At 45.2% G+C, this 18,756-nt stretch overlaps 1 protein-coding gene across 1 annotated transcript in view; it reads left to right on the plus strand.

The window, feature by feature from the left end:
• LOC124552324 overlaps positions 1 to 18,756 on the plus strand; it is a 143,072-nt gene that overhangs the window by 76,633 nt on the left and 47,683 nt on the right. The window contains exons 6-8 of the mRNA XM_047126596.1: positions 7,358 to 7,508; positions 7,581 to 7,701; positions 13,121 to 13,581. Coding sequence (XP_046982552.1) covers positions 7,358 to 7,508; positions 7,581 to 7,701; positions 13,121 to 13,581 — 733 coding nt within the window. The remainder of the gene's footprint in view (positions 1 to 7,357; positions 7,509 to 7,580; positions 7,702 to 13,120; positions 13,582 to 18,756) is intronic.

Below are 18,756 nucleotides of genomic sequence, written 5' to 3' on the forward strand. Positions count from 1 at the left end.
ATTTTTGTAGGAGTATCACGACATTTTTCATACAATGACGTTACAAAAATCTTGGGATACATCCTAATATCCTTTACCTGCCGTAGTCCAGAAAGTAAGCATGCCATGGACTCAACAAGCCCCGCAAAAATATTGAGCCATGCTGCCTTGACAGCCGTCCATAGTTACAGCAGTCAAAAAATGGCTCTGAGCACTATGGGACGTAACAGCTGAGGTCATCATTCCCCTAGAACTACTTAAACCTAACTAACCTAAGAACATCACACACATCCATGCCCGAAGCAGGATTCGAACCTGCGACCGTAGTGGTCGCGCGGTTCCAGACTGAAGCGCCAAGAACCGCTCGGCCACTCCAGCCGGCTTACAGCAGCCAATGGAGGATTTTGTGCACGAACTGATATCTCGATTATATCCCATGGATGTTCGATGGGATTCATGTCGGTCGATCTGGGTGACAGAATCTTTCGCTCGAATTTCCCAGGATCACGAGCATTTGTAGCCGGCGACATGGCGCATTGTTATCCATAAAAGTTCCATAGATGTTTGGGAACATGAAGTCCATAAATGGCTGCAAACGCTCTTATAGTAGCCGAACATAACCATTTCTGGTCGAATATCCGTTCAGCGGGAACAGAGGACGCAGTCCATTCCGTATAAACACAGCTCACACCATGCTGGAGCCAGCACCAGCTTGCACAGTTGACAACTTGGGTCCTTGGCTTCGTAGTGCCTACACCACACTCGAATCCTACCATCAGGTCTTATCGACTGAAATTGGGAATCATCTGACCGGGCCACGGTTTCCTAGTTGTCTAGGACGAACCTAGGAGAGGTGCTACAGGCAATCTTGTGCTCTTAGCAAAGGAATTCGCGTCGGTTGTCTGCTGCCTTAGCCCATTAACGGCAGATTCACCCACACTGTCTCAGCTGTTATGTTCGTCGTACGTTCCACATCGATTTCTGCCGTTATTTCACAGTGTTGCTTGTCTGTTAGCACTGACAACTCTAAGGAAACGCCGCTGCTCTTCGTCGTTAAGTGAAGGCCGTCAGCCACTGCATTGTCCGTGATGAGAGGAAATGCATGAAATATGGTATTCTCGGTACGCTCTTGGCACTGTGGATCTCGGAATATTGAATTCCCTAACGACTGTCAAATCGGAATTTATCGTGGGTCTACCTCCCACCACCATTCCGCGTTCAAAGACTATTAATCCTCGTCGGACTTCTTTTCAGATGAATCACCTGAGTATAATTGACAGTTCTGCCAATACACTCTCCTTTTATACCTTGTATACGCGATACTATGCATGTCACCATCCTATGGCTTTCACCGCCTGAGTGTATGTCACCAGAACTAGCCTATACTTGTGATTCCACCATTTGGTGTCAGGCCGTTCTGGAACCTCACTACTCATAAGAGACGTGAAAACGGTTATCTCAGTAGTTCCACGTGATCGGCCAAGCATCCATTGCGAGATCACAACGCTATATGTGTTGTCGTGTTCAGTCTGTCCCTTCCCTACTTACTTACAAGTAAACTAACTCCATGCTTGAAATTATGACGGTCCAGTTAGAAAAAAACGTTACATGCTCTCGACTACCCATCTGCGGATTATTTGGCTTGTGGATTACCATAGGGATGAAATACCCTAGAAGTCCTCTTTGTGGGGGCTGGTATGCGGAAAGCAGCGCATGTGAGATGAACTCTGGAGCGTCTGGAAATACATCATCCAAATTTAAGATACATGTGGCTTACTAACTGCAGTAGACATCCTTAAGAATAGAGAGTAGGTGTGAAGAGGTTAACGTGAAAAAATTTCTGAAAATGTAAGTTATTATTGTACAATCCATTGCTCTAGAAGTTCTTGGACATTTAGTTTCGCTGTCTTGCTACCGAAAAAAATTGATATTATGGATAGTTGCGGAATCCAGTTCCTTGTATTCATGAGTTAGCAGGCTATGCTGGAAATAATAATAATAATGTGTATTAACTACTCTGTCTTATCGCACAATTTTTATTTTTGTCTCTCAGAAAACAATGTATTTTGCCATCGGCGTCATCAGATTGGTAATTAAAAACAATACGTGCGTAAAGAACGATTACTGCTGATGGAAAGCAGAACACTGTTTGTATCGGAACTTACCTTAAAAGTAAGTGGGATTTGGAAAGAGTGAAATACACAACGTACCATGTTTCAAGCATATGTACGCAGTTTCTCGCAAAATGCCGAAATACTGCTGCATACATTTACATTCGTGCTGGCAGTATTCGGCAAACGAAACGCTATCTTCGTGTTTACGTGGTCTCATACAACCTGTCAGTTTCTCTATAATTTTCATTTTCTAATGACTACACGAAAATGTCTGCCAAATCCACAACCAGGCGGAATGTAATTTCATTGTAGACGTTCTGCTCCATGCCTCAACTTGTAAACAAAGATTGCATCCCACCATGCCATGTGGGAGGAGAGGGGGCAGCATGGTATCAGCATACCACTCTACAGACCGTTGTCGACTTTGCAGACAGTGGAGCCGCTACTTCGCACTCGAATACCTCTGCAGTGCTCTTAGAAGCCTTGTGCACCCCCTTCTAGTCCTCCCAGGAAACGAAAATCCCTAGCAATACCTGGAAATGAACCTGTGTGCTTCTGATATCAGGCAGGTAAAGCGCTCAGCTACGGAGCCTGCCTATTGCCTCAACGTACACTGTCTCATCAAAAGTATTCGGATACCTATTTAAAAAACTGAGAGGCATTTGGTCAGGACACCGCTACATCAGCCGTTGTCAATTTTCGTGACTGGTGCTGCTACTGCTCAATCAAGTAGCTCCTCAATTGGCCTCACAAGGGATGAGTGCACCCCGCTTGTCAACAGCACTTGGCAGATCCGGATGGTCACCCATCCAAGTGCTAGCCAAGCCCGACAGTGCATAACTTCGGTAATCTGACAGAAACCAATGTTACCACTGTGGCAAGGCCGTTGGCTCGAATACTTATTATTTGTGGTGCGTCCACTCTTCGCCTCGACAACGTGTCGAATCCTGCTGGGGACATTTTTAATGGCGACTTTGAATATCTGTGAAGAAAAAGTAGCCCTGTGTTCCTTAAGAGTCGAAACTAAAGAAGGTAGTGATGTTGGACGCTGGGGTCTGATAGAAGTCGACGTTCTAACTCATGCGAGAGGTGTTCCATTGGATTCAGTTTCTGACAAAAGGCCAATCCATTTCAGGAATATCATTGTTCACACACTGCTGCCTTACGGATGCTGAATTGTGAGAGTGTGTACTGTCCTGGTGATACGATCAGGGCCTCTGAACTGTTCCTCTACTGTGTGCTGTACTCAATGCTATGACATGTATTCATGTCCTTCCGCATTTAGCGTTTTCTTAAGCGCGATAAGTGGACCACATCTTAACCACAAAAAACATCTCATATCGTGACACCACCTCCTCTGTACTTCACTGTAGATACTATACATGATGGCAGATGGCGTTTCCCAGCCATTCACCAAACCCAAACCCTAGCACTTCCTTGCCACAGTCCGCAGCTCGTGGTCTTGCGGTAGCGTTCTCGCTTCCCGCGCACGGGGTCCCGGCTTCGTTTCCAGGCGGGGTCAGGGTTTTCTCTGCCTCGAGATGACTCGGTGTTGTGTGTCTTTCATCATCACTTCATCCTCATTCACTCGCAAGTCGCCGTAGCGGCGTTAAATAACTTGTGGAGCGACGGCCGAACCGCCCCGCGAGTGGTCTCCCAGCCACCAATGCCATACGCTCTTTTTTCTTTTTTTTTTTCATTGGCACAGACCACAGCATGATTCATCAGTCCAAATCACTTGTTTTTAGACACCTCAGACGTCTCTTAGCATCAGAAATATGTAATTTATAATGAGCTGCTCTGCCACTGCACCCAATTCATTTTAACTCCGTAAGAACAGTCATTGGGCTAGGTGGACAACCGATAAACTTCGGAACTCAGAAATGACTCCATCCTCTTATTTCATGCGATTTTTACTGTTATCCTCCGAGAAGTTCGGTGGTCCTCGTCCATCAGCACACAAGGTCTTCCTGGTCTTGATTTAATTGTATTGTTCCTTCGAGTTTCCACTTCACAATCAATACCTGCATTGCCTGTACAGATTTAGAAGGGTTGACACTTCCCTGATTCATTTGTTACGCGTCATCCAATGACGAGTCGACATCCGAAGTCAGTGAGCTCTCCAGGCTCGCTAATGAAAACATGTCTGCTGCTACTACAGTTTTTGCGGAGTATTTCCACAGTTTCCTATGAAGCTCAATATAATGTAGTTATACCTCCAAATTCTGGTGTGGCCTCTTAACCTCCTTAAGAGAAGAGAAACTTCATAGACAAGATGGCAATAAAAAACTGTATTGCGGATACGCAGTATCGGTAAACTATGTTACCATCATCAGATCTGTAATAACATTACAAATGGAGCTACAAACCGTTTAACAAATAATGCCAGATTAACCCATAAAGAAATCAGTGACACCATACCTTCGTACAGGTTATTATAAAAATCTTGGGCTAGATGCACACAAAATCTTTCCACTAAAACTCCAAATGAGCAACATATGAATGATGTGCTGGCACGTCAAAAGTAAAAGTTAAAATTACCGTGTACACAAATCGCCACTCACATTGGATCCATACGATTACACGTCATGCCTATTAGGGGGCCACAAGACTGACTGTCAACAGTCAATGCATGACATGAACTGACAACAAGCACGACAGGCGTCGTTGCACTGATAGTTTCTACCATTAAAAGTCAAATACGTAATTTAAAACCAACCATGACTTCAAATATATAAGTTCTGAAATGCTAAAAAATCTTATTGATGATTTCTTCCTGACAAAACATCGTTAAGAGATTCTATATATCATATCTACGGTAAATGCATTATATAATCACAAAACTACAAGTACTTTTATGACAGCTTACCTAAGTAAGCGCCATCATAAATATTAAATAAAATTAAAATTCTTAAACATTATAAGAAGAAGTTAGACTGAATGCCAAAAAGTTTTAGGAATTTTAAAATTTAGCGGTGTTCGACCAGTCTGGAGCTAGAGCAACTAATCTTAAAATTGTACTATTATAGTGCAACACACCATGCGTAGAGCACGGAAGGGTTAGGCGATATGATTGCCTGTATCAAGGCCATAATTACTACGTGGCATGCCAACAGAAAGCGATCAATAATAATTACAGCTTGCTTCTTACATTGAGCACATTGACATTTGTAGCCAAATAATACTGAACAAAAAACAAAACGTGACTCTGAATCGTAAATCTGCCAAAGCACTTTCTTTTCATTGCATGATTATAAATTACGGACTAATGTATAACAATGCCTAGGAATATTGACACGTAGCCAACCAACTGTCTTCATCCATTAATCCAATGAATAACTCACAGGAAACGCCAGAGATCCGGCATGAGCTCAAATAATTAATACTGAAATACTTGGAGGCTACCCTTAATAAATCGTTCTACACTACTGGCCATTAAAATTGCTACACCAAGAAGAAATGCAGATGATAAACGGGTATTCATTGGACAGATATATTATACTAGAACTGACATGTGATTACATTTTCACGCAATGTGGGTGCATAGATCCTGAGAAATCAGTACCCAGAACAACCACCTCTGGCCGTAATAACGGCCTTGATACGCCTGGGCATTGAGACAAACAGAACTTGGATGGCGTGTACAGGTACAGCTGTCCATGTAGCTTCAACACGATACCACAGTTCATCAAGAGTAGTGACTGGCGTATTGTGACGATCCAGTTGCTCGGCCACCGTTGACCAGACGTTTTCAATTGGTGAGAGATCTGGAAAATGTGCTGCCCAGGGCAGCAGTTGAACGTTTTCTGTGTCCAGAAAGGCCCGTACAGGACCTGCAACATGCGGTCGTGTATTAGCCTGCTGAAATGGAGGGTTTCGCAGGCATCGAATGAAGAGTAGAGCCACGGGTCGTTACACATCTGAAATGTAACGTCTACTTTTCAAAGTGCCGTCAATACGCCAGCATGGCGATGACGAATACACGCTTCCATTGTGCGTTCACCACGATGTCGCCAAACACGGATGCGACCATCATGATCCCGTAAACAGAACCTGGATTCATCCGAAAAAATGACGTTTTGCCATTCGTGCACCCAGGTTCGTCGTTGAGTACACCATCGCAGGCGCTCCTGTCTGTTACGCAGCGTCAAGGGTAACCGCAGCTGTGGTCTCCGAGCTGATAGTACATGCTGCTGCAAACGTCGTTGAACTGTTCGTGCAGATGGTTGTTGTCTTGAAAACGTCCCCCTGTGATCGAGACGTGGCTGCACGATCCGTTACAGCCATGCGGATACGTTGCCTGTCATCTCGACTGCTAGTGATTCGAGGCCGTTGGGATCCAGCTCGGCGTTCCGTATTACCCTCCTGAACCCACGGATTCCATATTCTGCTAACAGTCATTGGATATCGACCAACGCGAGCAGCAATGTCGCGATACGATAAACCGCAATCGCGATAGACTACAATCCGACCTTTATCAAAGTCGGAAACGTGATGGTACGCATTTCTCCTCCTTACAGGAGGCATCACAACAACGTTTGATCAGGCAACGCCGGTCAACTGCTGTTTGTGTATGAGAAATCGGTTGGAACCTTTCCTCATGTCAGCACGTCGTAGGAGTCGCCACCGGCTCCAACCTTGTGTGAATGGTCTGAAAAGCTGATCATTTGCATATCACAGCATCTTCTTCCTGTCGGTTAAATTTCGCGTCTATAGCACTTCTTCGTGGTGCAGCAATTTTAATGGCCAGTAGTGTGTCACACTATTGTAGCTCGAAGTCCAGGTGCATCAGCATGTAGTCGGAGGTACTAAAGATCTAACAACACCAAATGCTCGGCGCCTCCTCTCCCTTGGTTGGCCTGACGGTTTTGATTTTCGATTATGGGTGTCCTCATTGCCTACACTTGGTGAAAGTTCCGAAGGATATGAGGCTCTCGAGTGATATTCAGATGCCGCACGCCGGTTCCAAATGTGCAGATCTGGCAGTCCGGTGAGTGAGGAGGCTCCTGATAAAATATTCACCCCGCCTGTCGGAGCCTCTCGCACAGTGATCCATTGCAGGTCTTCAGTCGGTAGTGTACTGGGTAGATGCATGTCAAGCCAAAGTACCCTATTCTGGATGAAGCTGGACGTGAGTCTCTCCCTGCCTCCTTTTACACTGGTGGGTCCGTCTCTCTTGACATCTAGTGGTCAGTTCGACATTACACGGGGGTGTCCGGATACTTCTGATCAGACAGTGTACAACTTATTACTGTATTACGTAGTCTCCATCAGGTGGTCAAACTGTCGGCAGCAGCCACTCCTGTGGGTGCAGCCGTCTCCGGGGATTCGACCTCGTCCCAGAAGACGTCATCGCAGCGGTGCACCAGCAACAGCCACACGGCCACTACGACCACCACCACGACCGCCGAGACGGCCAGCTTCGCCGACCGACAGCACCATCAACAACAGCAGCAGCAACAGCAGCTGCATCACCAGCAGCAGCAGCAACAGCAGCAGTCAGCCAAGTCTGTGGCGCCCACCCCAGTCACTGCCAACAACACCATCGAGGGCGAGCGTTCCTCCAGTCCGGCCTTTGAGTCCGACGAGGACAGCAGCACCAACATCGGTACGTCTGATCCTCGCATCTGCTGTTTGTTTCTCTCTTCCTGTCGCTGTCTTGGGGCAATCCGCCAACATTCTGTAACTTCTACTAATCTCTTCACCTCAGATAATCACCTACCGTCAGTCCTTGATCATTTGTTGTACGATGGTTCTTACATTTGTCGATTATTGCAAGTTGGAAAAAAATGAGAAGGTTATTTAAAAAATTTGATACATTATCAAAGTCACTTACCCTCACCACTGTCGCACTTGTCGTACCGGTGGACAAATTTCTCCCGGAAGACCCAATGGTGCCGACCGACCGCCGTGTCATCCCCAGCCGATAGTCATCACTCGATACAGATATGGAGGGGCATGTGGTCAGCACACCGCTCTCCCGCTCGTTGTCAGCCTTCATGACTGGAGCCGCTACTTCTCAATCAAGTAGCTCCTTAATTGGTCTCACTAGGGCTGAGTGTACCCTGCTTGCCAACAGCGCTCGGCGGACAGGGATTGTTATCTCTGTGCTATCCAAGCATGACAGTGAATTTTTCCTAGATTTTCTTCATTAAATGTTGCCGCCAATGAAATGAAATGAGAAATATTTTGTATAGACGATGCTGGACAACTTTGATGAGGCAACTGCACTATTTTATTTTTATTAAGACGACCGATTTCGATCATCAATCGGACCTGAAGATGGTCTTATTTATGACCCAAATCGATCGTCTTTAACAAAAAAGTAAAACTGACGTGAGTTTCGATGTTGTTTTGAAGCTTTCCGTTAGTTTGGAAGGTCTGCCACCTAGCCACTTGTTTACCTGAGGGAAAAGACGGAGGTCACTCGGGACAGCACAGCAAGTGGTCGGAAATGTCCCATTGCAGTTGTTCAAAGGGTCGTTGGGCTGTACCATTACTGTGAGGACAGACGTTATCAATGCACCAGAACAGTTCCAGACGTAAGCACGTTTCTTGTTTTTTAATCGCTCTTCGCTCATTCTGCCATAAACTTTGCTAAACTATTTCCTTATGTTTGTAGGGAACGATTAACAGATTTCAACTCCGGTCACAATTCATTGGCTGCCACGTTTTATGAAAGGGACATGGAAAAGTTGGTCCGCAGGTACGACAAGTCCGTCAGTTTTTACGGTGATTACGTCAAGAAGTAAAGATAAGTGTGCTTAACTTTTAGTGATTAAATATGTTTTGATCTATGCTTTTATTTATGGCTTATCGGAAGTTGAAAAAAGAGGGCTCTTGTATATGTATTCCAACCTTTCTTTCCCATTACGGTTTCTACCCTGTACAGCACTACTGAATTTTTCCGTGATACGTTAACACATGTCCACCCATCCCATCAGTTCTTCTAGTTAGCTTTTTCTTCATATGCACGTTACCTTTTTGTTTTTTGACATGGCCTTCCGCAACCATAATTCTGCAAGTAACCTGGGACTTCTTCCACCTTCTACGATTGAAATACTCTAAAGTCTCATCTGGACCAAACGCGTTTCCCTTTATTTAAACTATCTTCAGCGGTCAGTTTTGTGAACAGAATACGATCGCATTGCGCACGATCTAAATAAAGTACACGGAGTGAACTTGGCTATGTAAAAATGTGAAAATACTGTGTGTCAATGAACTGTGTTAAAAATCGTACGCCTGTCTGTACTAGACCTTGAGCCTTAATTGAAACAGAAGCATCTGAGACTTCATACAGTCACAAAATACGGAATAACTGCAATGTTACTTGTTCTTCTCATGTTCCTTTCTCCGTCGATTCTGTGCAGAACGTTCCCATTTCTTACGTTATAATTCACTTGACTTTTAGCAACTTTCCGTAACACTACAGCTGCAAATCTTTAAACCCGGAGTCCATGGGTCACGTTCAGTGCTCCACTCTGGAGGTATTTTGAAAAATGTCATCCTCAAATGTGGTAACTGTCTGATACTAGTACCTTAATACGGTATGGTATACTCTCGCTGTCTGTACTAGATTGCTTTTTATGTCCATCCTGCGTCATCCATCATAGAGTTTTTTTCTTTCCTTGATGGCATAATTCCTTCATTTGCTGTGCGGCCCCCAATTTTAATGTTAAGTTTCTCACTACTGTCATTTGTGCTACTCCTCAGCCCTTTCATATTTCTTTCGTATCCTCTTAATTCGCAATTTGTGGCGTGTAGTCCGTTCATTCACTTGAACTTGTTATCATTCCTACATTCACAGAGTATTGCAATGTCCTCTTTCATCTTGAATTTTAGTCACACTCTTCAACTTTGTATCATTTCCTTCAAAGATTCTTCGATTCGAACGTTGAACAGTAGATGATACAGACTGTGGCCTGCTCCACGCCTATTTTAGTCCACACGCGTCTCTCCACTTCTTCTATTCTTATTGTCCCCTCTCGGTTCTTCGTCAGCTGCTTATTACTCGAAGTCCCGGGCAGGCTGTTTACTCATAGAAAGAAAAGCTTTGTGTGGATATTGAAATTAAATAGGACTTAATTAAAAGGCAGTTGACTGAGGCACTAATTAGATTCTAGACACGTTGCATGTCCATACGTGGGAGGAGACAAAATATCGGATTCCCAGAGTACTGCTGAAAGTGTTAATAAGATAGAAAAAGAGCGTAATAAACCGCTTAGACTTAGCAGTAATAGCGACAACGATAAGACAGAACAGCAAGGGATGTCCACGTTGTTCAATTTTTACCCAATGGATACTTAACCAAACTTATATTACTGTACTTTATGCAGGTCGAAACTGAAATGTGAAATAAAGGGTTGACGTTGATATCGAGCCGCCACTGAGCAAAAAGATGCTTAAAGAAATGATTGCTATGTTTAAAATCATGACTACACTAGTCATATCAAATATTGATGAAATGGCTCATGACGGTTCTAGATAACTGAAGACTGTTAAAACTGCATTGAGCTAATATACCACTAATGATAATGAAGCTTTAGTTGACTAATTAACCGTTGCCACTATGAATACAAATATTATTTTTGGGAAGTCCATAGCATTGCTACAAACGTCGACAAAGGAAACAGAATTGTCGTAATGAATGAGGAGCAATAGCTTGCAGAGATGTCGACCCTTTTTTTTTTTCGCTCCTCTGACTGGTATCACGGGTCCTGCCACGAATTGTTCTCCTTTGTCTTCATCTCAAAGTATCACTTGCGCTCTGTATCCTCAATTATTTGTTGTATTTGTTGTGCATATTCCATTCTATCCGCTCCCTTACGTATTTTACCCGCTATAGCTCTCTCAAGTACCATAGAAGTTATTACTTGAGATCGTAGTACATGTCCTATCGCCGTGTCGCTTCTTCTAGTCTAATTTTCATGTTCCTCTCCTCACCGACTCTGCAGGGAACCTCCTCGTTTCTCAGCAGTCCTTGATTGTCGTGCGTCCAATACTGTGCTCCAAACGTAATTCCGGCTTTTATACTAAGAGATTTCTTTTGGCTATGAATGCCCTCTTCGCCTCTGCTGACCTGCTCTTTATATCCTCCCGACTTCGTCCGCCAAATGTTATTTTACTTCCAAGAAAGAATAATCCATTTCACCTGCTTCGTGGTTCCCAATTTTGATGTCAAGTGTATCGATAGCCGCATTTCTGCTACTCCACGTCGCTTTCTTCTTCGGTTTGCTTTCTGTGAGAGTCTGCTGTTTGGATATTATTGGCTGGAACTCCTTGGATACTTGTCCAATAATAATACACATTTCACGGCTTTATTAATTGTAGTCGCTTCTGATGTTCCTTGGTCACGTCCTCCATTGTCAGACTTGCCTTCTTCCCAGCCCGTGTTTCGTTCACCGAGAACTTAGCTTCAAGCAGCATTACCTCCTGCAACAGAGCCAATTTTTCGGTTAATATCACACGTGACCAGCGTAGTCTCTCCTTTTTTGTGAGTTTCATTGCTGTGCACCCGTTTCAATCCAAAGACTTCTCGATCTTGCATTATTTGTAGTCCAAAGTGATTGTCAATTATTCAAAAACAGTCTCAATCGCATTTATTATTATTATACTGCCAACCGGTTTCAACCCGACCTTGGGATCACCATCTGTGCGTTTACACCATTGGTCGACTTCTGGTGGTGTCGCTCCTGTCTACATGCCGTTATGTAGACAGGAGCGACACCACCAGCAGTCGACCAATGGAAGTTGAAAAAAGAGGGCTCTCGTATATACATTCCAACCTTTCTCTCCCATTACAGTTTCTGCCCTCTACAGTACTACTGAATTTTTCCCTGATGCCTTAACACATGTCCTCCCATTCCGTCCGCTCTTCTAGTCAGTTTTTTCTTCATACGCACGTTATCTTTCTGTTTTTGGTCATGTCCTTCCGCAACCATAATTCTGCAAGTAACATGGGACTTCTTCCGCCTTTTGCGATTGAAATATTCTAAAGTCTTATCTGGACCAAACGCGTTTCCCTTTATTTAAACTGTCTTCAGCCTACAGTTCTGTGAACAAATGACGATCACATTGCGCACGACTTAAGCAAAGTACATAGAGTGAACTTGGCTATGTAAAAATGCGAAAATACTGTGTGTCAATGAAGTGTGCTAGAAATCGTACGCCTGTCTGTACTAGACCTCGAGCCTTAATTAAAACGGAAGCATCTGAGACTTCATACAGTCACGAAAGACGGAATGACTGCCATGTTACTTCTTCTGCTCATACTCCTTTCCCCGTCGATTCTGTGGAGAACGTTCCCATTTCTTACCTTACTTGGCGTTTAGCTATTTTCCTTAACGCTACATCTTCAAATCTTTAGACTCGCAGTCCATCGTTCACCTCCAATGCTCCACTCTGGAGGTGTTTTGAGAAATGTCATTCTTAAATGTGGTAACTCTCCGATACCTGTACCTCAATTAGGTAAGGTGTCCTCTCTCTTTCTCTACTAGATTCATTTTTATGTCCCTCTTGCGTCATCCATCATAAAGTTTTTTTTTTTTTTTTTTCCTTCTTTCCTGGATGGCATTTCCTATGCGACCCCTAATTTTAAGTTTCTCACTAGTGTCATCTGTGCTACTCCTCAGCCTTTCATTTTCTTTCGTATCCTCTTCATTCGCAATCTGTGGCGTGTAGTCCGTTCACTCAGTTAAACTTGTTATCATTCCTACATTCACAGAGCCGTTATGTAGACAGGAGCGACACCACCAGCAGTCGACCAAAGGTGTAAACGCCCAGAAGATGACCCCTGCGTCTCGTTGAAACCGGTTGGCGGTATAATAATAATAAATGCGATTGAGACTGTTTTTGAATAATTGATTAATCATACTAATCGCTGCTTCATCTGTTGTCCAAAACTCCAAGTGAGTGTGCTGAGCTGCATGCGGCCTGTCAATCTTCTGTACCACCTTCGTCGCCGATTTAACGGCTTTTTCGAGGCTATAGTCGCACTGCTGACGCCCCGGTTCGCGTGCTGTGGTCAGGCCCGCCGCCGACGCCGTGGCGCGGGGCGCAGAACCACCAGCCGAAGCGCTGCTCGCTGGCCAACCTGGTGGTGCAGACTGGCGCCAGCGTGGCGGCGCTGCCCGCCTTCAACGGGCAGGCGTGCGTCGCGCTGTACCCGGTGGGCGGCCGCACGGCGCCGCCCATGCCGGCCCACCTGTCCGGCCACCCCCAGCAGCCCCAGCAGCAGCCCCAGCAGCAGCAGCAGCAGCAGCTGGCGCAGATACCAGAGGCGTCCTCCGGCGGCTGCAGCCTGCTCGACACGGACAACCCGTCCGCCGTGGCCGAGCTGTCCGTCAGGACGCTGACGCCGCTGCTGTTTGCGCAGCCCGCCGTGGCGCCAGTGCCGTTGGCGCCAGTGCCGCAGCCGCTCACTCCGTCGCCGCAGCAGCAGCTCACTGGCGCCAGTCCCATCCCGCCGCCTGCTGCCTTCCAGACAGAGGTATCCGCTCCATACATCCACTGTGCGCTCTGCATGCTGCGCCACTCCCGTTCTCTATGAGACTTCCTTATCTATCTATCTGGGCAACATTACAACCACCAGACGCCGCGCGGAGTGGCCGCGCGGTTTGAGACGCCGTGTCACGAATTGCGCGGCCCCTCCCGCCGGAGGTTTGAGCCCTCCCTCAGGCATGGGTGTGTGTGTTGTCCTTAGCGTAAGTTAGATTAGTAAGTGTGTTAAGTCTAGGGACCGATGATCTCAGCAGTTTGGTCCCTTAGGAATTCTCTCCCCCCCCCCTCCCCCCTCCTATCACCAGCCCCCAACACACACACACACACACACACACACACACACACATACACACACACATGCACACACAAACACACCCATGCACACATACACACACAAACACACAGCCGGCCGCGGTGGTCTAGCGGTTCTAGGCGCGCAGTCAGGAACCGCGCGACTGCTACGGTCGCAGGTTCGAATCCTGCCTCGGGCATGGATGTGTGTGATGTCCTTAGGTTAGGTAGGTTTAAGTAGTTCTTAGTTCTAGGGGACTAATGACCTCAGATGTTGAGTCCCATAGTGCTCAGAGCCATTTGAACCATTTTGAACAAAAACACACACACACACACACACACACACACACACACACACACACACTTACACACACCAGCAGACCCAGACCCTCTTTTACATCTAACTAGGCACTGTACACTGCCGTGTTGGCCACGAACAATCATAAACAATGATGGCCGACATGAAACAGTACGTACCATATAGAGGTGGAGTCCTATATTTGTAGCGAAAAATAGTGCAGATTTAATAAGTTTCCTTTAATTTACGTCTATGGTCACAAACTTTTTGTTAACAGATTACCGGTTTCGGTCTTTAATGACCATCATCAGATCTGCTTAAAAAAAAAAAGGAGTCCAAATGTACTGCAGCCATAGTGGCATCGTCAAATGTCAAATGCTGAATCAGCACCAGCATCGTCAAATACATATAAATAACATCACATGTACATGTTAAATGCGGAATCAGCACCAGCATCGTCAAATACATATAACATCACATGTACATGCCATAGTGGCATCGTCAAATGTTAAATGCAGAATCAGCACCAGCATCGTCAAATACATATAAACAACATCACATGTACGATTACCGAAACCGGTAACCTGTTAACAAAAAGTTTTTGACCATAGACGTAAATTAAAGGAAACTTATTACATATACGGGTGACTCTTTTTTTCGCGACGATGTCGCAGCTTGTGAAACTAGTACAGATTTAACCACACAGGAAAGTAGGGTAATAGGCACATAAAGGTTGAAGAAAAAAATGCCACATTTGGTGTGGTGTCACCGCCAGACACCACACTTGCTAGGTGATAGCATTTAAATCGGCCGCGGTCCACTAGTATACGTCGGACCCGCGTGTCGCCACTGTCAGTGATTGCAGACCGAGCGCCACCACACGGCAGGTCTAGAGAGACTGACTAGCACTCGCCCCAGTTGTACAGCAGACTTTGCTAGCGAAGCTACATTGACAAATTACGCTCTCAATTGCCGAGACGATAGTTAGCATAGCCTTCAGCTACGTAATTTGTTACGACCTAGCAAGGCGCCATAGCATTTGATATTTATCTTGAAGCATGTACAGTCAAGACCGATGTACACCACTTATGGATTAAAGTTAAGTATTCTACCAGTTACCTCCTGTTTTGCTAGTCTTATTTCTCTGACCTGTTCCAGATCTCACGCCAATCTGCGTGAGCTTAACGCGTGCCTTTCGGCTACCTCCGAGTGGCTTGGCTGTCTTGCCACGCCACTACATTTGGCAGTAAGGATGCCATTCCTCATCCCAGTTCAAGACAAAAGTACACCTAACAGTACATAGTACCACCAACAGGTTTAATAGAAGCGCAATATAAGAAACGAGGCTGTGGCAACGCTCTAACGGCGTGCAGTGCGGCCAAGAACGGGTGGCGTGAGCTCGGCACTGTAAACCATTACCTCAGTGAGAGGAGGCAGTGACGTGATGAACAGCTATGCAGACTCGCCGTTGCTTTCGCACAAAACAAAATGCTTCAAATGCCTCAAAGCACTATGGGACATAACATCTGAAGTCATCAGTCCCCTAGAACTTAGAACTACACTACTGGCCATTAAAATTGCTACACCACGAAGATGACGTGCTACAGACGAGAAATTTAACCGACAGGGAGAAGATGCTTTTCAGAGGATTCACACAAGGTTGGCGCCGGAGGCGACACCTACAACGTGCTCATATGAGCAAAGTTTCCAACCGATTTCTCATACACAAACAGCAGTTGACCGGCGTTGCCTCGTGAAACGTTGTTGTGATGCCTCGTGTAAGGAGGAGAAATGCGTACCATCATGCTTCCGCCTTTGATACAGGTCGGATTGTACCCTATCGCGATTGTGGTTTAGCGCATCGCGACATTGCTGCTCGCGTTGGTCTAGATCCAATGACTGTTACCAGAATATGGAATCGATGGGTTCAGGAGGGTAATACGGAACGCCGTGCTGGATCCCAACGGCCCCGTATCACTAGCAGTCGAGATGACAGGCATCTTATTACATGGCTGTAAAGGATCGTGCAACCACGTCTCGATCCCTGAGTCAACAGATGGAGACGTTTCTAAGACGACAACCATCTTCATGAACAGTTCGACGACGTTTTCAGCAGCATGGACTATCAGTTCGGAGACCGTGGCTGTCGTTACCCTTGACGCTGCATCACAGACAGGAATCTGCGTGCACGAATGGCAAAACGTCATTTTGTCGGACGAATCCAGGTTCTGTTTACAGCATCATGATGGTCGCATCCGTGTTTGGCGACATAGCGGTCAACGCACATTGGAAGCGTGTATTCGTCATCGCCATACTGACGTATCACCCTGGGTGATGGTATGGGGTGCCATTGGTGACACGTCTCGGTCACCTCTTGTTCGCATTGGCGGTACTTTGAACAGTGGACGTTACATTACAGATGTGTTACGACCCGTGGCTCTACCCTTCATTCGATCCTTGCGAAACCCTACATTTCAGCAGGATAATGCACGACCGCATATTGCAGGTCCTGTACGGGCCTTTCTGGATACAGAGAATGTTCGACTGCTGCCCTGGCCAGCACATTCTCCAGATCTCTGGCCAATTGAAAACGTCTGGTCTATGGTGGCCGAGCAACTGGCTCGTCACAATACGCCAGTCACTACTCTTGATGATCTGTGGTATCGTGTTGGAGCTGCATCGGCAGCTGTACCTGTACACGCCATCCAAGCTCTGTTTGACTCAATGCCCAGGCGTAACAAGGGCGTTATTACGGCCAGACGTAGTTGTTCTGGGTACTGATTTCTCAGGATCTATGCACCCAAATTGCGTGAAAATGTAATCAAATGTCAGCGCTAGTATAATATATTTGTCCAATGAATACCCGTTTATCATCTGCATTTGTTCTTGGTATAGCAATTTTAATGGCCAGTAGTGTAAAAATCTAGTGGGCTATGCTCCAGGAACGTGGAGGCCAGAACATTTGACTTCCATAACCAATCCATTTCCATGGAAACGCTCCATTTAAATAGTTATGCATGTCATTCCAAAGAGTAGCGCGGTTCACCATCATGCTGAAACCTTAGCTGTCGCCGAACACCAAGTGGAACTTTTTTTAGTGCGTCTGGCAACGTATTACAAAGAAACGTACAGGGAAGCATTCAACTTGTCCGGCAATAGGTAAAGACCCAAAAGCACTCGTCTCACGATTCCAGCCCACAGGTTCACGCCAAAACATACCTGATAGCCACATTCAAGTGTGACATGTGGGATCTGTTCCGACCTCTATGGCTATTGTGGAGGCTGAAAATGCTTCAGGAGTGAAACCATATTCGTCTGTCCGTATCACATTATTTATAAAATGTTGGTTATTTTCCAGTTGGAGCAAAAGCCATTCACAATATTGTACTCGTCGAATGCGGTCTTTTGGCAGCCGGTATTGAGTTCACGTGTAACGATATGGATGCAGTTATTCATAGTGCAACACTTCAACAACCAATCTTTGAGATACCTGTAAGTGCCTTGCAAAACTGCGAGTACTTTGCTGAAACGACTGGTGAATAGTTTCAAGAACCGCGTCTTCTGTTCGTGCTGTATGTCGAGTCCTTGTACGACCTCAGTCCACTACTTCTGGACGAAGATTTCCGGTATCGCGAAGGCGTTGCTCCAGGCGACGAGAAACATTCTTATCGGGACGGGGCCTTTGAGGGTACCCTGCAGTATATACAAAAGCAGCAGCTGCTTGGTTATCAAATGCACTCAGCGCCAAAACCGTATCTAACGTATTCATCGTTTGTTTACACTATCGAAAAGCCGTCCTCATGTAATTGACAGGACCTATTATGGTTATGAACTGTGGGGTTGGTTGGCACATTTACGCATTTTGATGGATCCGTCACGTAATAGGCTACTGACATGCGACAAAATGATGTCCTCCTTATAAACGGCGAGAACTAAAGAACGGACATCCAGAAAATAAAAGAGGAACCTGACGAGGATTCCAACCATACCTCCATGGTTTAATGCAGTGCGCCAGTGCGTCCCTTCAGTTGAGCTACGTTGGTAACTGGAGCACTGAACACATCTTTCGTTTATTTTTTTATTTTATTTATTTATTTAACCTGATCAGATTAGGGCCATCAGGCCCTCTCTTACATCGGACCAGTGTTCCACACATGCAGTATTTCACACATCAGAGTTACCTCATGACAATAGTTTAAATGAGAAAATTAGATTACTCTAGTGACAATATGAATAAAGAGTAGTGACTAAGACCTAATAAAGTAAATGCGGCAGTATTTTTACAACAGGTGCTATACATACAGATTATGATAAAAGCAATAATAATAACAGTAAAAAAAAGTCAAATAATAATGATAAACATGACTAAGACCTAATAAAGTAAATGCTGGCAGTATTTTACAACAGGTGCTATACATACAGATTATGATAAAAGCAATAATAATAACAGTAAAAAAAAGTCAAATAATAATGATAAACATGACTAAGACCTAATAAAGTAAATGCTGGCAGTATTTTACAACAGGTGCTATACATACAGATCATGATAAAAGCAATAATAATAACAGTAAAAAA

This window comes from Schistocerca americana, chromosome 10 (genome assembly GCF_021461395.2).
Source record: "Schistocerca americana isolate TAMUIC-IGC-003095 chromosome 10, iqSchAmer2.1, whole genome shotgun sequence".
NCBI classification, from domain to species: domain Eukaryota; kingdom Metazoa; phylum Arthropoda; class Insecta; order Orthoptera; family Acrididae; genus Schistocerca; species Schistocerca americana.